Source organism: Periplaneta americana, chromosome 3 (assembly GCF_040183065.1).
Source record: "Periplaneta americana isolate PAMFEO1 chromosome 3, P.americana_PAMFEO1_priV1, whole genome shotgun sequence".
NCBI lineage: Eukaryota > Metazoa > Arthropoda > Insecta > Blattodea > Blattidae > Periplaneta > Periplaneta americana.
In genome coordinates, this window is record NC_091119.1 from 205,991,445 (window position 1) to 206,015,903 (window position 24,459).

At 34.5% G+C, this 24,459-nt stretch overlaps 1 protein-coding gene across 1 annotated transcript in view; it reads left to right on the forward strand.

Annotated features, from left to right (window-relative positions):
• The first annotated feature begins 9,759 nt into the window (after positions 1-9,759).
• Positions 9,760-24,459, forward strand: part of LOC138697178 (uncharacterized) — a 31,211-nt gene continuing 16,511 nt past the window's right edge. Inside the window, exons 1-2 of the mRNA XM_069822746.1 lie at positions 9,760-9,883; positions 18,983-19,116. Of these exons, the coding sequence (XP_069678847.1) occupies positions 9,769-9,883; positions 18,983-19,116 (249 nt within the window). The 5' untranslated portion in view covers positions 9,760-9,768. The remainder of the gene's footprint in view (positions 9,884-18,982; positions 19,117-24,459) is intronic.

Consider the following 24,459-nt stretch of genomic DNA (forward strand, 5'->3'; position numbering starts at 1 on the left):
TAAAGTTATTTTTGCAGAACTAACAATTTCATAATATTACCTTGGAGTCAGAGGCTTCTGTTGAGACTTGAAAGCAATCATGAAACCTTCACACACAAGAATAGGCTTGTATAAAACCTTAGCACAGTCAGTATTAAGCTATGGTAGCGAAGCGTGGACTGTGAAGAATAAAGATGTCAGTAGAATAACAGCAAGTGAGATGAGGTTTATGAGACGAACAGCTGGATATACTCGCTGGGATCATAAAAAGAAATGGTCCACATCTGTGAAGTAACGGTCAGCGCGTCTGGCCGCGAAACCAGGTGGCCCGGGTTCGAATCCCGGTCGGGGCAAGTTACCTGGTTGAGGTTTTTTCAGGAGTTTTCCCTCAACCCAATACGAGCAAATGCTGGGTAACTTTCGGTGCTGGACCCCGGACTCATTTCACCGGCATTATCACCTTCATATCATTCAGACGCTAAAATAACCTAGATGTTGATACAGCGTCGTAAAATAACCCAATCTATTTAAAAAATGAGGACATAATGCAAGAACTTCAAGTAGAACCCATTATGCAGTTCATCAGCAAATATCAACTTCAGTGGAAGGGTCATCTCGAACGAATGAATCGATGCAGAATTCCGAAAGCACTGTTTCATTACCATCCGTATACCAAAAGATCTCTAGGCCGTCCAAAGAAGAGATGGACTGAAAATTCTAGTTTGAGACCGTAACAGGCTACCTGGCCTAATACATGTTAGGAAGACGACGACGACCTCGGAGTCAATATAAAATCTTGAAATTTTTACTTTCACCAAATTTTTTCTAAATGTTCCAAATTTAATTGTGAACTAGAATAAAACAAAAAAAGAAAAAAAAAATTTTTTTCCGAATTAAGGGTCCATTTCCTAGACACTGTCACATATATAGCAAGATATGAAAACAAAAATGTGGAGTTGTAATTAAACTTACATAGATATATTAATTACTGTTTTATTACAATGTTAACCATGTTCATGTACAAGTGACACCATTAAAAGGAATCATAAAACACACCTGTAAATTTTGTTCTGTCATTCTTCTCTCCTATCACAATTATTGTACCTACTGAGAAAATTTTAGTATCTATTCTGTTGGTAGGATCCCAAAGAAATTGCAGGGCTGTTTGGGCAAATTCTGCATATTTCGATGGTGTTTAGGTGAAGGGAGGTAAGTTAGAAAAATAAATGTTTGGGTGAGGGGTTTGGACTTTTTCCATTGCTGGTTGTCACAATCAAAAAATTAAGACACAACGTTTCGAAGGGTGGTTCTCCCTTCGTCTTCAGGTGGAAGGAAGGAGAGAAAGGAAAAAACATACTGTTGGGATCGTTACGTACAGCTATTCTGTATGACTGATGTTGTACGTAACGATCCCAACAGTAGGTTTTTTCCTTTCTCTCCTTCCTTCCACCTGAAGACGAAGGGAGAACCACCCTTCGAAACGTTGTCTTAATTTTTTTATTGTGACAACCAGCAATGGAAAAAGGCCAAACCCCTCACCCAAACATTAATGATCCGCCATTGCTTTCCAACCCCTCATTTAGAAAAATAAAGTTTGAGATAAGTGAAAACTGAACTTCGAACTACTTTTTTAAATAATTTTCTAAACAAATAAAACACATCAAATACTAGTATTCTTTTGTTTTTTACACACCCAGTTGTAGAATAAAACTTGTGTATTCTCCTGAAGAACAAAACTCAATTTGCACAAAAATGACAAATCATTTCGCCAGAATACCATCGATTTAAAAGCCAACAACATTTTCACGCAGCTCACATTTTTATTGTTCTCAATATTTTGACCAATTTAAGTACGAAACTATTCACGTCCCTCAACAAAGCCATGCATGTTAATATCCCGGGAAAATTTTATCATTGATTTGTTATGTTTTTTTTCATTGGGTTATTTTACGACGCTGTATCAACATCTAGGTTATTTAGCGTATATGAATGATATGAAGGTGGTAATGCCGGTGAAATGAGTCCGGGGTCCAACACCGAAAGTTACCCAGCATTTGCTCGTATTGGGTTGAAGGAAAACCCCGGAAAAAACCTCAACCAGGTAACTTGCCCCGACCGGGATTCGAACCCGGGCCACCTGGTTTCGCGGCCAGACGCGCTGACCGTTACTCCACAGGTGTGGACGATTTGTTCTCATAAAACCTTCCAAATTAACTAATAATACCTGGTTTGGTAAGAAAGTTTTATAATCTGTTAGGAAAAAAAATATATTTATGCAATTGCTTTCAACTCCAGCCTGTAAGATTCCAGAATCTTTTCGGTAATTCCTCGTGATTCACCCTGTGTGTGTGTGTGTGTGTGTGTATATATATATATATATATATATATATATATATATATATATATATATATCGTCGGTTTCTTGGTAAAAGTGACCAAGTGACATTCCAAGGCTTCCAAGCATTATGAAAATTTAAGACATAGGGGAGAGTCGGGTAGTATCGGACGTCGGGTAATATCGGACAGTGAGTTTCTTTCATCTACCACACGATGATAGTACCTGATTGACATGGTTACGTTTCTGTGATGTCGCATAGAGAAACGTAACCATGTCATTCAGGTACTACCATATGGTGGTAGATGAAAGAAACGCACTGTCCGATGTTACCCGATGTCCGATACTACCCGACTCTCCCCTAATTTTATATTAAAAACTAATAATATAGCACATTTACCTTCAAAATAACTTATTACTAACATCTAAAGAAGTACAGTTATCTTTGAATGGATCATTAAGCCTTTAAATGGCCCTTTTCCAACAATTTTGCATTTTGGACTTGGTCACTTTTACCAAGAAACCGACGATATATATATATATATATATATATATATATATATATATATATATATATATAGAGAGAGAGAGAGAGAGAGAGAGAGAGAGTAAATTGCGTTTACACTTGTTTCGTATTTTATCGCTCTCGCGAAAAATGACCTCCACTAAACATTATAGGCTACGTTTCAGTAAAATATTAATAGATCTTTAAGTCAAAAACGGAAAATGATACTCATCTGAAAAAAAAATGTTACATTATGTTCTCTGTGAATTTGTTATGTCTCATACTGCCCCATATTCTCTGAATTTCGTAATAAGACAATCCCTGATGGAATCATTACGATCCCTTCTGTTCACATTTTCTTAGGGGAGCTGTTCAAATTGTCCACTTCTCGTCTAAATATAGACCACAGTCTCATATATTAACAACAAAATTGTTACCATAGTAACCTAACCATAGTGCACCTATGCTCACCCTGATCCGAACATACATGGCCTTCACGATCACCAGACTTCAACCCACTGCACTTCTATCTGTGCTGACACTTAAAGTCGTTGGTGTATTACATTTATGTGAATAATGAAGGAACTCAATGTCAGTGTATTCTGTAAGACTGTCAGACAATAAGAATTATGCCAGGAACTTGGGAACATGTTGGGATCTCGATAAGACAATAAGCTGCGGCCTGTATTCAGGGAGGAGCTGGACATTTTGAACAGTTTATCTAAGGAAATGTAAACAGAATGCATCAGAACTATAGCAAACAAACAAACTTACAAGCCTACACAGAAGTCAAGTATTTCCGGACCCATGTTGATATAAACACTTTTTTTCTATGCACGCGAGGAATCCAAACATGAAGTTTTGCTCAAATTTTTCGTTACACCCTGTATAAAACCAACAATGGCATACGGTAACGAAGGTATATTAAGAGCTAACAAAACGAAATTTAAGAACTTGGAATGTACCCAAAAATAGCATCTTGAAACCCATAACAGCAACTGTCAAAATAACTTCAGGGACAGCTTTATAAATCTAACACAAAACAAACCTACAATAGAAGAAATCAAACAGCAGGTAAGATAAACCTTCTTCAAAATTAAATATATACCACAGCTAACGCGGGCAAAACACAAGTTAAACAAGAATAATTTAAAAATCTGAACATACCAACACATGTAGACTCTATTCTACAACAAATAACCGTATTAGGCTACTTTACTACACATACAATGTACCTGGATATAAAATTAATGCACAAAATAAAGGAGACGAATATATGCGAGAAAAAAATAATGGCATTCTAATAATAACAATTATTTATTTATTTAATTTGGCAGAGCTAAGGCCAGTGGGCCTTCACTTCCGCCCAGCCAGATTCTAATTCTAATTGAATACTATTGCTTACATAGTTATTACATTAATATCTAAACCATAAAACAACATGAAAGTAAATAATGAAAGTTGGATAAGTAGTGACAATAATAAACATTGGTAAGAAATAGTTATAATAATAATAATAATAATAATAATAATAATAATAATAATAATAATAATAATAATAATAATAAAAATAATAATGAGATAAATATCTAAATTATCTGTGATATCTATATACATTAAACATTGAGAAACCTGAAAGAGCTATTATTGTTAACAAGATTTGTTAGAAAAATATTTCGTTAGTCTATTCTTAAATTGGTTTGATGTCTGACAGTCCCTGACATTACTCGGTAGGGAATTCCAAAGTCGAGGAACAGCCACAGTGAAAGAAGATGAATATGAGGATGTTCGATGGTAGGGAATGGATAATATTGAGGAGTGTTGTGATCGTGTGTCTAGGTTATGATGGGTGGGTAAATTTTGAAAACGAGACGCAAGATAGACGGGAGTGGAGAAATGCAATATGTGAAAGAGAAGGTAAAGACAGTGGATTTTCCTACGATCTTCTAGACGGAACCAGGACAACATTTCGAGGGATTATAGATTCCTAGAGAATCTAGAGATGTTGATCTAGAGAATCCAAGAGAAATACCAAACTACTGAATGGCTTCACCGTAATGTCCATGTTTCTGCCCCATAGAATGCTACATTCCACACAAAGCACTTCACTAGTCTCTTCCTTAGTTCCTTCTCCACAGATCCGCAGAAGATGCTCCTTTTTCTATCAAAAGCTTCCTTTGCCATTGCTATCCTCCTTTTGATTTCCTGGCAGCAGCTCATGTTACTGCTTATAGTACACCTCAAGTATTTGAAGCTGTGCACTTGCTCTACTGCCTCATTTAGAATTCGCACGTTTACCTTCTTTACTTTTCTTCCTATGACCATGTCACCACACAGTATATCAAAATGCAAATAGTACAGAAAATGATTCTCAGCTTTCTTCTGCAATGCTCGACAGTCCTCTCCGAATCTCGCACTCTCTAATTAGTTACTTCCGTATACGCTTCCTGTTCTTACAGAATCTTACGGAGTTGTCTGCCAATAGAAATCGTTAGAAATATAATTGATTCCATTGACTTTGGAAGTAGTATGGTAACCTTGATAAACATGGGATATAATGACGGTGTGTTAAAAAACGTTTTGTATTCATAATTACTTCCGGTACTCAATATTAAGTTAAACTAAATATAATATCCATACGGCATATATATCGCTTTTTCTATTGCTTCAAATTATTGAAAATTACTTCCCAACAACACTAAGAGAAGCATGATTGTGTAATATGTAATTTATTACAGCAACTGTTAAAAAAGAAGCACCAGGCAATCATTCGTGGGCTCCGATCCCCATCGAGTTCTTGATGATGATGATGATGATGATGATGATGATTTCTTTAAGGATGATTAAAATTGTGTGAAACGTTAGGGAAATTGACAACACTGAACTCTGGTTTCAATTATTCTATTTTTAATATATATTAATGACTTATTAAAAATTGACTTACAACAATACAATGGTGTTCACTATTCTTATGCAGATGACACAGTTTTACATTTTGGTGGGAAAACTTGGTATGATGCATATAATAATTCAAATAATGGACTTAAATTAATAAAAAAAATGGTTTGAATAAATTATCTTTCTATCAACGAAAATAAAACCATAATTATTCCATTCTCATTATCTGAAAAATGTAACAAACCTCCTACATCTATTTTAAGTGTTAAATTACATAATTCTGATTGTTGTCTTATACAGTGTAAATGTCCGATTATTAAAGAGTCCTCTGAAGTTAAGTATTTAGGCATAATTTTCGATAATCATTTAAAATAGAACCAACACATTAATTACCTTTGTAATAAATTACGTAAAATAGTATATTATTTTGCTTTATTGAGGAATTGCTTATCAATAAGTTTATTACGCACAATATATTAATTAACTTTATTTCAATCGGTAATTATGTATGGAATTATAGGATGGGGTAGCTCATTTAAATCCAGTTTTAATCCACTTTATTTATTACAGAAGAAAATAATTAAAATGTCTTCATAAACCTATTGACTTTCCATCTCAAAGTTGTTTTTATACTTTAATGTACTTAATGTAAGACAAATTTATTATATTGTATTAATAAAATTCATACATAAAAATCGAAATAATTTTGAATTGTATTCTCATAGTTATGCAACAAAAGGTATGAATTCTTTAAGATTGTTTGAACCAAAATGCAACACTGTTACAGTATTTAATCATAGTAGTAATTTTGGCCCAAGAATATATAACAAATTTATATTTAAATATCCTAATCTTGCCAATTCTAATAGTTCTAGTATTACATTTAAAAAGTTATGTATGGATTTTATAAAAATTGAAAAATTGTGAATTTAAATTTATATACTATAATTCATAGTAGACATAATACAAATTGTATTGTATAATTATTAATTTCAATTCAGGAATCCGTCCCTGGGCACGAGTTCTCCTCTTTCAGGGCGACCCAAAGTTTTTTCTATACATATGTTATATTATAATTATTAGCAAAATAATAAATAAATAAATAAATAAATAAATAAATAAATAAATAAATAAATAAATAAATAAATAAAATAAATAAATTATGTGAATCAGTGACCCATAATTGTTTAAAATACATTCAAAAAATTAAATTTAGCTGGAATGAGATTTTAAACACACCAAATACAAAATAAAACTGAAATGAAATAAGAATTATCTCAATTAAAATAACAACAAACAAAGAACTATGCCCTGACACAGGGGTATGGTTGGTCGCTTAAATAAAACGCACACAAATTTTAAAATGCACTTGTGCCCACAAAGTGGCCAAAGAAACATGGATAATTACAGTCGATTTAAAATCGTCGGAGGTGCTAGTTGGGATATGCTACATTAATTTGCATCCTCCTTGCAAGGACAACGCTTATTCAATTGAGTGACATATAACAAATTCCTTAGATTCCTGTATTATAAAACATTCAAAGTACCTTGTCCACTGCACTCTCCTACTACATTATTCTGATCAATTTTTGGTTTGCTTATCCTCAATGACAAGAAAATCATTTACTTGATTATATATCGATGAAACTATTAATATTTATTCCGCTCAAATACTCAAATTGATTACTTTTATATTCCTCTAGTTAGAGCTAGAATAAATTTGTTATTTAATATCCAAGACAAGGGTATTTCATATATTAAGCAACTTCAATTCATTAAGTGAGGAAATTGATCTATTTTCCGGTAGATAAAAGTTATTCGTAAGCAAAATTTATCTTAAAATACTTACATAATTCTAGTTATAACATATTCAACTCTATTTTTATTGTTATAACTCAATTTTACTTGTTCTGGTTTTGCTAGAAATTAAGATATCCTACAATGTATTACCGAGTTACCAAATTTCTGATTTTTGTCGATACGTTTCTCGCTTACGTTTCCATTTTCTTTTACTCTATTGTTAACCCTTCAATTGGAAGAACTCTGTGTCCCATACTTCTTCAACCGCTACAGAAAACTAACGCACTGTTGTATAGTATTCTGTGATGTTTCTTAATATATTTTCCCACCAATTCATTTTATATTCTTTTATTAAAATGATAACATCAATTAAAATTTTGCATCTTGTAGGATACTCGTCAGTTTAGCTGTTAATCAGTGGCATATTTTTGCTTTATTCATGTAAATCATTATATTTATATGAATTGATGGACATCTAGCACGTGCAGTTTCCTATAAGTCTTAATGAATGAATGAGTTAATTAATCAATACATAAATATATAAGTATTAAATAAATGAATAAGTAGATGAAACAATATACAAATAAGTAATACAAGTAAATTAATTAATGAATAAATGAACGTTCGAACAAGTGAACAAGAGAATGAATGAATAAATGAACAAACGAAAGAATTAATGCATAAATAGATGCAAAAATAAATAAATAAATAAATAAATAAATGAACGACCGAGCGACTGAACAAGGGAATGAATGAATAAATGAATGAGTGAATGAATGAATAAATGAATGAGTGAATGAATGAAGGAACGAAAGAATTAATTAATGCATAAATAGATGCATGAATAAATATAAATAAGTAAATAAAAAATAAAAAACAAGTAAATGAATAAATAAATGAACGATCAAACCTATGAAATAAATAAATAAAGAATGAATGATAGATGAATTAATTAATTAAAGAAAGAATGAACGAACAAATGAACTAATTAATTAATTGACAAATAAATGAATGAATGAATCAATCAATCAATCAACCATCGAACGGATGAACGAATGAAATAAAGAAATTAAGAAATAATGAATGAATCAATGAATTAAAGAAAGAACGAATGAACGAACTAACTAATTAATTGATACACAGAATTAAATAATTAACTGAATGAATAAATAAATGATCCACCGAACGAATGAACGAACGAATGAACGAAAGAAATAAAAAAGGAAGAACGAATTGATGGATGAATGAATGAATGAGTGAATGAGCGGTTGAATTAAAGGAAGAATGAACAAACGAATGAATGGAAGAACGAACGAATTAATTATTTAATTGGTAAATAAATAAATAAATCAATAAATAAATAGATAAACCTACAAATGAATGAATGGGGAACGGAAAAACGAATTAATTAATTGATACATAACTAGATAAATAAATAAATATAAATATCTGAATAAATACATTTCTAATTAAGTAAGGAAATAAATAAGCGAGTGAATGAATGAATGAATGAATGAATGAATGAATGAATGAATGAATGAATGAATGAATGAATGAATGAATGAATGAATGAATGAATGAATGAATGAAGCATGAATGAATGAAAACCATAATTAAATAAATAAATAACTTGAAAAGTCACTTACCACACGTTAAGATTTGCATATGCCCAAAATTAGTTTTAGACTTATAAGGCAAAGAGTCACATACAGAAAACATATTGAATTTCTGCTAGAAACACTTACATAACGGAAAATTATGCAAAATTTTTGTAATATGACACGCAAATTATTATAAATTCGAAGACTCAAAAACTCTAGAACCAAATGAGCGGAAGCAAGGGGGTTCGACGTGACATTACCGGCTACACGTCAGAGTAAGGAACGTGGCGGAGGTCTCTATTTCGCAACCTGTACATCAATTTGTGTTTTTCAGGTAGTGGTGCCGTTTCTTCTATTCGCTGCAGCAAATGATATCTCATTTGGCTTGCAATTCGTGTTTTACATCTGCCATATAATACATTTCCGTCCAATTTTAATTCCATCAGACACTTCTTGCATCACATTATCGCTGCCATCATTCCTCTTCTTACGTAACATGTGTCCAATTCACATTCATGCAGTTCAAAAAGTACAAGAGAGTAATATTCCTATTGAAATCTTGTTCCATTAAATATCCCTTACCTAATATAATTTGAACGGCAATTTAGGTTTCGGTACACATGATATTGTGAAAGCCTTAGTTGTATAAAATGAGGGCCATTGAGCGCTTCTGGGCATTCAAGATGAAGGTCCTCCTTGTGGTCGTAAGCGTGTGCCTCTCGGCCTCCGGAGTGTTCGGCATCTCTGCTCATACCTCGCTGGGAGGTAAGTACGAAATGCAAAGAGTACTCTGCAAAATCTGCTATTTTGAAAAACCAAACGGGTATACTATATATTACACTGTTCTACAAGGGTCATTTTTCTAATATGAAAATATGTGTTTCCAAAGGATTTTCATATGGCAAATTCAAATCTGAAAACAGAAATTCGCTATCAGGCACAGTTTTTTAGTTATACGATAATATACGTCTCATTTAACTAACTTGAGTTTAACCTTGGAATTCTTGTTAGAGGAAGTGAGTATTGTTTGTTTACACGAAATATTGTTTCTGCATATGCACAATTCAACTCATGATGACATTCTGCAATGATGTTTGTGATCTAATGAATATTTAGAACTTCAAATACGAGCCACAGGAGTGGAGACCTTTTTTTTATAGATGCCTCAGAATACAGTCTAAAGGGAATTTTCCTCCACAATGGGAACATAATGCCTTCTGTCCCAGTTGCCTACGCAAGTATGACTAAAGAGTCATATGATATTTAAAAAAATATATGCTGAGATTAATCAAATATAATGAGCACAAGTGGAAAATATGTGGTGATTTGAAAATAGTTGCCATGATATTAGGTATGCAACAAGGCTACACCAAATATGGATGTTTTCTGTGTGAGTAGGATAGTCGCGATAGGAATTCCCATTATAAAAGAAAGATTTGGCCTGAACGTAAGTGGAAAGTTGGAGGGAAAATATACTGAATGAGAAATTGGTAGCCAGTGAAGATGTTCTGCTGCCCCCTCTTCACATCAAGCTAGGCCTTATTAAACAATTTGTTAAGGTCATGGACACTTCTGGAAGAGGGTTTATGTACCTTTCAAAAAAGTTTCCTCCTCTTTCTGCAGCAAAAATAAAAGAGGGCGTGTTTGTGAGTCCCAAAATTAGAAAACTTCATAAGGACTCAGATTTTGAACAATGCCTTGCACCAAAAGAAAGAAGAGCGTGGTCTTGTTTCAAGAATGTAACGCAAAATTTTCTGGGAAGAAAAAGAGCTAACGACTTCGAACAATTGATTCAACAAATGATAAATGCATATAGAGATCTAGGATGTCACATGTCTTTAAAAGTCCATTTCCTAGATTCACATCTACATTATTTTCCTGAGAGCTGCAGTGATGTCTCCGACGAACATGGTGAAAGGTTCCATAAAGATATAATGTCCATGGAAAAGCGGTATGAAGGGAAATGGATGCCTGCGATGCTTGCTGACTACTGCTGGAACATTATTAGAGACTGCAAAACTGAACACAAGAGAAAAAAATAGGACTTTTAAATTCTTTAGAAAAACTGTATTTTGTTCATATTTTCTAATCTTAAATAAGTTTTTCCATATAATATAATTATTATATTAAGGCTTGTATATATTTTTTGTTTGATAGTGTATACAATGTTTGTAAATAATTTTGTAAGTGACTAAAATATTAATATTTACATGTTTTACCTAAATAAATACATAGTGTGGAAACGAAAAATATTGAAAAAATGAAATTGCACATAACTTGAAAACTATGCGTGACACAGAGAAACTAATTACAGATTTGAATTCAGGAGGTAAATTTCCATGTTAATAAAAAATGTTATGCCCAGAAAAATGAATTTAATTTTTTTTGTAGAACAGTGTTACTAGTGGCTTGTGTAGCAAATGCTGCAAACGAAGTCCATTAGACGTTCAAATAAAAATTTTTCAGATTTATTTTCAATGAAGAATAGCAGACATTTTGAAAGTTTTCTACTTCCATAATAATTTAAAATACTCCCTCTGAATGTTTTTTTTATTACAGATACTTTTTCTTGAACTTATCCACCTTCAGTTTCTGAGTTTTAACGCGAAAACGCAAGTAACAATGTCAGGACGATCAGTGGGGTTTTCATGTGGAAGTAAAGCAATAGCTATTTCAGGTCATTGTGGATTGTAGGTGAAAGTTAAAAAAAGTCAGGTTTGCTATGCTTTCGAACAATAGACATAGCATCTTGGTATAGCTGCTGCATGTAGAGCTTGAAATGTAGAGGGTAAAAGCATTTTATCCTGCTAAGAGATCTTGCTGAAATGATCTGGAGACTACAAAATTTTGATGGCCTCTTATTTTATCAGTAAGTAATACCGTTTGGTCTTTCCTTAGGAACTGTAATTTTTGCGCTCTCTCGAGCCAATACTGAAGAGAATCACGCATATAAATATCTACACTACACTGCCATTAAGTATATGAAAAATACCCAACGCCACTTGATTAATAACTACAAAAATATTTAATTTTTAATAACAATATAATATTATCTTACGTAAATTTTGTAGTTTTATATATATACACTACATAGCCGCCACTCAGTAAATTACAGATATTGAAGATCTAATTTCAAATATTCTTTACATCTACTTATACAACCGCAAAACGTTTCACTTTCATATCATCAATGTAGCATCCCATTACTGCATAAAGTTATTAATGACTTGAAAAATGCGTTTTTGAGTTTAAGTTTGCTAGTTGGTGACTTAAGAATGCATTCTTACTATTTTCATCTTTATTTACTTTCTGGGATAAAAATTAAGGACCGTCCCATAAATAGGACGCTATGCATAGTGGTCAGTGATGCAGTAGTTGAATAGAATAACCCCTGTTTTAGTTCAAATAGTATTTATGTATTTATTATGTAGCAAATACATACACATATTAGAATCAGTGGTTCAACTGCCCTTCTCACACAAGCCTACGCATTGTATATCACTATTTTGTGTGGTAAGGGTAGAAACATTTAGGGTGGAGTCCAATTTGACACTTGCTGCAGATGAACTTTGCTTTCCCTGTACAATTAGCACACCTTCATTGAGTTTCATTTTCAACTGGCCAGTGGTGTTGACCATCAAATCTTATGTCTCCTGATGGAATTGGAACAATTTTTCCTTGGTGGGAACTCACCCCATGCCTTTTCAGTACTGTAAAAGCCAGGAGACGGCAAAAGTTGAGGAGCGGTTCTGAAGAGTTTTGAGGCTTCATTTTTCTGTGCAGAAACCAAGCATTTACTACGGCAACATCAAGAAAATAAGCGAAGATGGACCACCACTCTGTTGTTGCCGCTGTTGCTAACATTGGTACTGCCAACGCTGGTGCTGCTGTTTCTGTGCTAGAACTGGTACTGCTGTTGCTGCTAGTGATGGTGCTGCGATTGCTGCTGCTAGCGCTGGTGCTGATGGTGGTGATTGTAAAAAAAATCCGTAGCGGTACAGCCCATGAAGGGCCTAGACCGACCAGCTGGCTGCTGGTCTCACGTCCACATGCCGAAACAGATGTGGACAATCATCCAACCAGAATGGAGGTTTCGTGTGGTTAGCACAGTGATTCCCCCCCCCCCAGCCGTTATACCTGGTTTCCGAAACCGGATTTTCGCTACCACTTGTAGCTCCACAAGTGCATGATGATGCTGGGTTGGCATCGGTCCCATACACTGGCCGAAATTTCATGAGAAAATTTTTTCCCCCATGAGGAATCGAACCAGCGCGCATTCCGTAACGCGAGTCCAAGGCAGGATGCCTTAGACCACGATGCCACGGCGCGATACGTTGGTGGTTATAGTAGTAATAATAGTACTTGTAGTTGTAGTAGTACGATGGCCTTCTAGCCTGGAATTGCCTTCCCTATCTTGGAAATTTTCATATATTAGCTTCCTTCTTTTCGGACTGCAATAACTTGTGCGAGAAACCTCAGCTTCATTTTTGTCTAATGTACTTTCAAAATCATTTGTTGCAGCTTTTATGTTAGAAGACTCTGGCATACTTTCATCAAAAATGTCATGTTCATTATCATCATTACATATTTTTTTTGTAATTCCGCTTTACTAAGTGGCATTTTACCGCTAAGATTATTCAAATAAGCCTCATGCTCGTCGTCCGATTTATCACTGTATTTATTTGTAGCCTATCCTGGAAATCTTCTGGAGGGGTCACATATATTAGACTCTCATTATTATTATTATTTTGATTTTCCATTAACACCAGAATTTCACTCACGGTTAGACTGGAAATAAAACAATGTAATGGAAACCATATACATATTATAAAGAATACTACAGGGGTGCACAATGCATGGCGTCCTATTTTTAGGACAATTTTATTGTTGAATAATTTCGAGGGAAAAATTGTTCCGGGGCCGGGTATCGAACCCGGGACTTTTGGTTAAACGTACCAACGCTTTCCCAACTGAGCTACCCGGGAACTCTACCCGATACCGCTCCAATATTTCCCTCTATATCCACAGACCTCAAAGTGGGCTGACAACCGTCAAGCAACCAACATTGAGAGCACACTAATTCTGTGTGACTTAACTTGTGTCCAATTTTTCCCTCTGAGGTCTGTGGATATAGAGGGAAAAATTGGATCGGTGTCGGGTAGAGTTCCCGGGTAGCTCAGTTGGGAGAGCGTTGGTACGTTTAATCAAAGGTCCCGGGTTCGATACCCGGCCCCGGAACAATTTTTCCCTCGAAATTATTCAAATTAACTTTACAGGGAGTTACACCTGAAAGCTTGATTTGCAATTTTATTGTTGTTATATACCACATGAAAACTGAAGTATTCAACTCATTATATGGAAATAAAAATCAGATTTCTGTACCACCATTACAGAGTAACTAAGAATGAACTTACCCGCGGTGCGTCACAAAATACTGTTATCCTGCCATCTTGTAAAAAATTAACTGTTGTGAACAAATGTTCGCGCGGAATTCAAATACTGCAACACTATAATACAATGTAATAATTTACCATCTAAACGATGCCTCCAAATGCACTAAACAAGAAAAAGTTCCATAGAAATCAGTATTTTACGCAAGTCTCATTTTTAGGACGCTATGCAGTAATGGGTTAATATGTATAATAAAAAGTAGTCACATCATGACATTAACTGTAATATTTAATTTCTAATGGTAATAATGTCATCAAATCACCTCAACTTTTGTAGATTTTAATATCCAATACACAGCTGTACTCAGAAAATTATTCACCGCAGAATCAGAACTGTATATTATTTTTAACAAGTCTTGAAGTTTTTAATAACAAATTGAATTGAGCTCTAAATATGTCAGCAATCCTGCAGATCGTGGCCTCCGTGTAATAGCCTATTGTTTATTGTAGTGTGTGTTTTGTTTTATTTTTAAATGCAATTAGTTCTCAAAACTGACGAAAGATGGATTTTGGAAAATAGGAAAATTATGTAGGAAAGCTAACGCTTCACTGAAAGTTACTATTTTTTCTGAAAATTCTTGAATTCCAAGCTTCAAAATGACGGGTCATTCATTAAAATCCGTTCAGCCGTTTTCCCGTAATTTCCATTACCAGTTCAAATTATATATATAGATTTTCCATGTATGTCAAAAGTGGATTTCCTCAAGACGCGGATTCTTCTAATGAACTTTTATGCAGATTTTGTTCATATTTAGTATCTATGTGTAAAGCACAATAAATATGGAAAAATTCAAAGTTTCCGTCATACACATTCAATAACGATCTCATATTAAATCAAGAATATTTTATTTCAGTATTTTGCATTTATCGAAATTAACTCATAGCAGGCTTTCATTATAATATGTTTACATCTTGATTACACAACTTTTAACACTGTATCACTTCAGAATATATAAGATAAGAACTTTGTGTTAAATATTAACGTACCTTGTTAGCATGTTTCGATCTATTTTGGGTCATCTTCAGAACTGGTCGTTGTTGGTCTTGGCGCCTCTTGTTTCCTGTGTGGGTGCGTTCGTAGTGTAGAGTCAAAGAGTGTATGTGTTTTGAAATTGAGTTGTGTGTTGAGAATATCGTTGGGGTGTGTTTTCGTATGTCTGTATATTTCATATTGTTCTAGTGTGTTGAGTTTCTGGCTTTTTGGTTGGATGTGCCGTATTTCCAGGTCTCTGTTGATAGGTCGAAACATGTTAACAAGGTACGTTAAAATTTAACACAAGAAAGACTTATCATACATATTCCGAAGTGATACAGTGTTAAAAGTTGTGTAATCAAGATGTATTAAAATATAACGATAAAGATCTAAAAAAAATAATAATAAATATGTATAAATCTTAATAATGGCCAAATGGACTGAACCAATTTTGAGATCACATTCTTCAATTGCACCTTCTATTTATTCATCGGTTAAAAAGGAAAGGTGTAACATAACTGCTCAATGTTTTAAAATATTATATATTGTCACGTTGTACAGTCTTAGAAAAACGTTTTGTCGCACTGATACTTTATAAGTCCCAGAAAGGAGTCAGTGCGCATGATCAGAGGACGATGTTCTTCACAAGAGAAGGCCTAGTTGAGGTAATAAAATTAGTTTTGTTTCGTTGCCTGTCTGATCATGCGCACTACCTCCTTTATGAGACTTGTAAAGTTTCTGTGTGACAAAACTTATTTTCTAAACGATGAAAGAGTAATGGAACGGAGAAAAATTCTCTCCAGCGCCGGGATTTGAACCCGGGTTTTCAGCTCTACGTGCTGATGCTTTATCCACTAAGCCATGCCGGATACAACTCCGACGCCGGTTAGAATCGTCTCAGATTAAGCTCCAACTCTTGGGTTCCCTCTAGTGGCCGCCCTCTGCACTACGTCATAGATGTCTATGAACGCAGGACCGAAGTCCACACATGTGCTGAGGTGCACTCTAAAGCTGTACATAACTAAACACATATTAAAACTAACAATTTCAGTTCTATTAGATAATCACACAAAGAACTGACCTACCATTTGAAGACTTCAGTATCTGAAATTTTTATTAATTCAAACTATTCAAGCCGACTGATATCTAATTCCGATCAATGAACTTAATATCAAGTGACGGAATAAACCATATTTATTATAACACACACAAATATACTATAATACACAAAATGGGGTTTGACAATAAACTGGGATAAAACTGAATATTTGTGTATAGGGGGTATGAGTAAAAATCTGAATTTGAGTAATAATATAACAATAAAATCATGTAATGAATTCACATATTTAGGAGCAAAATTTGATAATACAGGAAAATATGACAATATGATAAATTCAAGAATAATTAACGCCTGGAAAGTTACAGGAACACTAAATTCTATTCTATGGCAGAAGAGCAAACAAAAATGATGATATATGAATCCATAGTTAAAAGCACATTACTCTATGGATGTGAAGTGTGGCAGATACCTGAGCGTATGAAAAATAAGCTTCTATCTACTGAAATGGATTTCCAGAGAAGATCAGCTAGGAAGTCAAGACTAGATAGGGTCAAGAAGGAGGATATTAGAAGACTTGTGCATAAAGAGAAAACAGTCATCGAAGAAATACAAAGAAGACAGTTAATTTGGTACGGACATGTTCAGCGGATGGAAAACTAAAGACTGCCGAAAACTATCTTGAAATGGGTTCCAAATGGGAGGAGGAGGAGGAGAAGAAGAAGAAGAGGAAGAAGAAGAGGAAGAAGAAGAAGAGGAAGAAGAAGAAGAGGAAGAAGAAGAGGAAGAAGAATAAGAAGAGGAAGAGGAAGAAGAGGAGGAAGAAGAAGAGGAAGAGGAAGAAGAGGAAGAAGAAGAAGAGGAGGAAGAAGAAGAAGAAGAGGAAGAGGAAGAAGAAGAAGAGGAAGAAGGAGAAGAAGGAGAGGAATGAGAAGAAGAGGAAGAAGAAGAAGAAGAAGAGGAAGAGGAAGAAGAGGAAGAAGAAGAAGAAGGGGAGGAGGAGGAGGAAGAGGAAGAAGAAGAAGAAGAAGAGGAAGAAGAAAAGAAGAGGAAGAAGAAGAAGAGGAAGAAGAAAAAGAAGAGGAAGAAGAAGAAGAAGAGGAAGAAGAAGAGGAAGAAGAAGAAGAAAAGGAAGAAAAAGAAGAGGGCGACCGCGAGATACATGGATTAAAGGAGTTAATAACGCTGTCACAGAGAGAGGTACAAGACGGTGATTGGGAGGACAGAAGAAGATGGCAACTAGGATCCGGAAGGCGACCTTCTCGCTGTGAAGCCGGACATATATATATATATATATATATATATATATATATATATATATATATATATATAATAACATGAGACATCTAACAAACTTGAAACAGGAGAAATAAAGGCAATTCTGTTGATGGTCTATCTCAGAATGTGTTTCACGCTATGAAATGTGAACGCAACACATTTTCCTAATGAAACGCGGTCGAGACCGGGCATGTTGGCAATTTCAATAGCCTAAATGCACATATATTGTGGCACTCTGTTCATATGTAATATATTTTGTGCGAGATCGTGCGTATTTCCTTGTTTTCCGCACAGAACCAATACGCGGTAAGTGTGAAATACCACATTCAGTATTCCCAACGTAACACACATAACAATTTCCCTCTTCTTACCGCTTAAGCGCGACATTCATTTTACTGCTTTAGGCTTTTAACATATTATTTTTAGAGACGTTTAACACAGTAATAATTATAAATTGGAAACTTACCACTGCAATTTCACCTAAATTCCAATGTTAATTATTGTTTTTAAATATTTGCAAAAATTAAGCAAAGTCTACTACTCCACGATACTTATTGCCTTCCTGATACAAGTAACATTAAGGAAGCCGTGAAAAAATCAACAAGATTGCAGATGCCGATGTTATTACTGCAATATGTTATATAAATAATATTGTTAAAATATTAAAATGAAAAATAAATCATTACATAATTACCGTTTGTTCTAAGTTCGCATTTATAGACTGGGGGACAAAAAAGACAGACGTATATCACGGCCTCCTGGAGTATAGTAAACACAGAAAATATTTTATAGCAACAATGTTGAAGAAAAATATTTTGGTGTTCCGAAGTTGCCGTCATTAAACAGAAACCAACATGGAGATTTGATTGCAACTAATTAGAAATTCGTCTTTCAGGTATGTAATAAACGATCTTCGCACAAAATAATGTACGATACACGAGCGGTATGTTTGTTTTCATGTTCTCGGAAATTAAAAAAGCCTCAACTACGTTTCGCTTTTTCAATCTTTTCCTCGACCATGAAAACGTCAACATACCGCTCTTGTAACGTATATTACTATAACACTTAATCTGTAAGGGAATTATAAAGATTATTCTGAATTGCAGAAAGTTCGTCGCCTTTTAAATTGGATCTGGCCGGAATCAAAGAGGCTCTCCTGTCGTCTGCGGCCGGACTCGAACCTTTCACCGCTGCTCACTTGTCACGAACGCGACGTGAAGCCGAAGCCCACGACCACCCGGTACGTTCTTCTTGAGACCTCGCTGCTTTATACACGTTTGTCGTGCTGTTAAAGGTTCCAATGTAATCAAGCTCACTAAGGTTGTTCTGAACCTTCTTGAGTTACTGAATTAAATAGAGTCGCTTTTCAATCTGTCACGCATAACACATGCTTCACAGTCACCTTGTGACACCACATCGCTTAATCTCGGCGAACCTGATTGTCTATATTGACAGCCGACAACGTAAAGGTAGAAGCCTTCTCTATGAACATGGAAATTACTTACAGAGGTGTGAAAATTATTAGAATAATCTTAATTTTAAAGGTTTTTTAATAGTTCCTTCACAAATATTCATTGAATTGATGAATATTGGTATATAATATTACTATACTGATGTAGGATATATTTACTACTAACAATGCCGGAAAGCATTGTTGTACATTGGTATTTTTCTTATTTTACAATTGTTATGGGAATTCAGAAATTATTATATTATGTTGGCGGAATTGGAAACATAAAAAATTAATTAAGAAATGCTTTAAACAAATTATTCTTTGCGTTTACATTGTTGTGAAGGTTCAAATGAACGTATACATCTGTTTTGTGCATATAATTTTTTATGTTTCCAATTCCGCCAACATAATATAATAATTTCTGAATTCCCATAACAATTGTAAAATAAGAAAAATACCAATGTACAACAATGCTTTCCAATATTCATCAATTCAATTAATATTTGTGAAGGAACTATTAAAAAACCTTTAAAATTAAGATTATTCTAATAATTTTCACACCTCTGTATTTGGTTTACTTATTCTTCGCCATAACATAACAATTTTCTTCTTCTTCTTCTTCTTCTTCTTCTTCTTCTTCACAGATTACACAATTCTGTTTGTTCCGTCTTCGGATTCTCTCCGTTATTCCTATCTTTTTCAGGGACGTCCGATATCTTTATTTCCATGAGGTTTATACAGGGATATCATTTTATTTGTACTTCAATTTTTATTGTACCTGAGTTTTTGAATCTACTTCACTCCCACCCCTTCTACTAATGAAGTTCAACCGTCCTCCACACAGAACCAAGGCCGCATATACAGTCATAGTAGCCTTACGGTCATAGTAAACAGTACGTTCCAAAAATTTGTTCGCGTTTCCCAGTGACGAAAAGGCTTTGAATATTGCATCATTTTCCATTTGTCTACGTTACATCCCGGTTTCCCCCACCTGCTTCTATTCGCCTCTCTGTAAATGCTAGTGGCTGGGCTGTCTTAGGTCTTTTCTGAGAACATTAATTTCTGTTAGGAATTTGACGTCTACGTAATATTATACCCATACAACTGTTTAAAATAACTTAAGTAATTAACTGTCACGTGATTTCCTACCTTTCTACAACGCTGCGACGTTACCACTTGGACGGACAGTAGATAGCATGTCTGAGTAATTTTGTCTTTTCGGATCGGGCAGAAGTGAAGTTTGAATTTACAGTACGTAAGGTCTCTTTTATAGAGTAGGTACAGAATTATTTCAACATGAGTTACTGATACGAAGTACGAACCTGGTAATTGGAATTACGTACAATAGTCTAAAGTGCGATAATATGCACATTAGAACTGAAGCCTGTATCGAAATACACGGCCACCATTTTCAAAAATGTGTTTAAAAATCCATGTTATGATTATTTTCAATTTTACTTCATTCTCTATATTGTATGCTAATGTGCTGTAGACAGTATAATATACACTGCATAATGAATACGTCCGAATGGATAGCTCAGTTCGTGAATAAAAACACTTCTTGTTAGTACTCTACTATATTTAGATTAAAAAACCTAATGAAAATTATCAAACTCAAAATCGCGATATTTCCTAGATTACGTAAATGGACGAACTACTTTTCTTCCCTCCTATTAGAGTGATTTGTTTTTATTTTACGCCAGTATCATCGAACTCCAGTCGTGGAAGGGGGTAGTAAATGGCGTTTCCGGTTCTCAACCGTTAAGCCAAAGGTTTACCCAGGTTAATACTAGAAATGTTAGTAAAAATAAAATGATGTCCCTGTACTTATCCACCAAGATTGCAATCTTTCCTTTATTCTCGCAGTTCATTTGCTCAGTCCAGTTGTGCTTATTTTCTGTACTTTTTCATAGTATTTATAAATATTTAGTTCTTATCGGATCTTTTCGTTTCTTACTAGGTCCTGTAAAAATTGCAAGGTAGCTAAATAAATAGTCGAGAAATAAATTCAACCTGGTTTCTCGTTCGTTTCCAAAGTTCTATGCTCTTTTAATTTACATTACCCGGTACAGGCCTCTGGTTACAAAGTGGGTACGTAGTAAGGGAGAAGAAACTACTCAATCTTTTGTGCAACTAATGTCGGAAATCAGAAATTATGGCTTCGCGAGAATCGCATTTATTCCTTTTCGCAGAAATACCAGCTAAGGGACACTATGGTGAAATAACAATGAAGTATTAAGAAAACTCCCAGAAATGCACGTAGAGTGTTAGTTTCGTTGGAATGCTTTGGGGAAAAATACCTTTGGGGAGGGCGAGACATAGATGGGGAATAATATTAAAATGTATTTGAGGAAGCTGGGATATGATGATAGAGACTAGATTAATCTTGCTCAATATAGGGACAGATGACGGGCTTTTTTTTTTTTTGAGGGCGGCAATGAATCTCTGGCTTCTCTAAAAGTCATCTGTAAGTAAGATTCGTAATGTGTTTTCATTTCCTATTTCAGAACTTTTATCAAATGTGAAGGAACAGGTGCAGGGTGGGTTGAGAAAAATGCTTCTTAATGCTTTTTTCTCGGCTTTTAAATTTCAGTTTCTGTAATAAAAACAACCTGCCAATCAGTTATTGTCAGACTGATCTGAAACGCCTCATAGATGTCAATGAAATATTGATAAATATCCATTTTGAATCTTGCGTACACTGCTTTTAACACTTGAATATAAGTAATTAACTAGCGGACTTACTCGTGTTAATTATGTAAGTTTGTGCGGCTTACAGCTGTTTCGGTGTTTCATCACACCATCCTCAGAGTCTACTAGATCTCGGTGTCATCTCGAACTTCTCTGCCTGTTACGTGGGTGTGTTTGATTTTTGAAAAGTGTTGAAAAGTGGAACGATTAGGGAAAACACGGAAATTTTACTTGAAGCAAGTAAAGCGATCGGTTTGGAAATAAATCCCGAAAAGACAAAGTATATGATTATGTCTCTTGACCAGAATATTGTACGAAATGGAAATATAAAAATTGGAGATTTATCCTTTTCGAAGGGGTGGAAAAATTCAAATATCTTGGAGCAACAGTAACAAATATAAATGACACTCGGGAGGAAATTAAACGCAGAATAAATATGGGAAATGCGTGTTATTATTCGGTTGAGAAACTTTTATCATCTAGTCTGCTGTCAAAAAATCTGAAAGTTAGAATTTATAAAACAGTTATATTACTGGTTGTTCTGTATGGTTGTGAAACTTGGACTCTCACTCTGAGAGAGGAACATAGGTTAAGGGTGTTTGAGAATAAGGTGCTTAGGAAAATATTTGGGGCTAAGCGGGATGAAGTTACAGGAGAATGGAGAAAGTTACACAACGCAGAACTGCACGCATTGTATTCTTCACCTAACATAATTAGGAAAAATTAAATCCAGACGTTTGAGATAGGCAGGGCATGTAGCACGTATGAGCGAATCCAGAAATGCATAGAGAGTGTTAGTTGGGAGGCCGGAGGGAAAAAGACCTTTGGGGAGGCTGAGACGTAGATGGGAAGATAATATTAAAATGGATTTTAGGAAGGTGGGATATGATAGAGAATGGATTAATCTTGCTCAGGATAGGGACCAATGGCGGGCTTATGTGAGGGCGGCAATGAACCTTCGGGTTCCTGAAAAGCCATTTGTAAGTAAGTAAGTAAGTTGAAAAGTGGAGTCAAATAGTGTGTGTGTACTAAATTGATCTGTGTGTTGAGAATTTGATCGGGGTGTGTTTTAGTTTATATACGCCTATCACATAACTGATGCTAACCATACATACAATAACATAAATGCAAACATGGAAATCCTACACATACAACCTAAGAACCAAAAACTCAACACACTAGAACAATACGAAATATACAAACACACTAAAACACACCCAGATCAAATTCTCAACACAGAGATCAATTTCAGTACACATACACTATTTGACTCCACTTTTCAACACCTTTCAACAATCAAACACATCCACTTAACAGGCAGAGAAGTTCGAGATGACGCCGGGATCTAGTAGACTCTGAGGATGGTGTGATGAAACACCGAAACAGCTGTAAGCCGCACAAACTTACATAATTAACACGAGTAAGTCCGATAGTTAATCAATTACTGATAAATATAATTTAATTAGCATTTGTATGAAATATTGATATGAAGTTACTTCAGGGTTTATTCATATTGTATTTAGAATAAAATTTACTGTAATATTAAAGCCCTAAAATTTAAAAATTTATTTTGAACCTCTGATTAGATGGAGTTCAAAAAGATGATTAAATGTTATACCCATGACAATTGTCAAGCTTTTGAGTATACAATGAACTAAAAATTAGAAACATTTGACGTAAGATTCTTTTATTGACCTTTATATAATGTTTATATAAATTTTAAAAATTTGATTTAAAAACTATTAGTCATAAAGGAACCATATTGTGTACAGACCATCATTTTATAAGCATGTTTTTTTAGATTAAATTTCATTAATTTTGGATGAAACTTGTAGACGTTTCAAAAATCACATATAAGGCACTCAGAAGCAAAGTGATACAAGTGACAATTTTAAAAAACGTGAGATAAGTGTATATTCTAAATCTTTAGTGTCACTTCTGTTCAGAGAAGAAGTAATATAAGTGGAGTTGCAGTCAGTGCTCCTCCATGTTGGCTTTACTCTTGTATTACAATGCATACAGAGTGTTGACTGAGAGGCAAACTAATACAAGGGCATTGTTTACATAGTGTTGTTGCATTTCTTCTGTTTATGACTAATTGATTTGCCATAATGGAGAGATAGGTAATATGTTACAGCGTTGACTTTTCGAAACATCTTCGTGGAAGGCCTGCACACATTGAGCTGGACCAACTATACATGATTCAATAAGGATAACTTTTGCTAAGTGGAGCAACTTGCAATAGCTAAAGAAATTCATCTCATCCATACACCACTCTTTCTTTGATGACCTGAAGCATGAGGATGGGCCTGTAATAACGAGTAACGACTGCAGGATGTGGACGGGGAAGAGGGCATGAAATAGGAAGTTCAAGGAATACTCGCTGTAGGAGTCCTACAGATGCACTTCATGACAGAAACACAGATCTCGCAGCAGTGA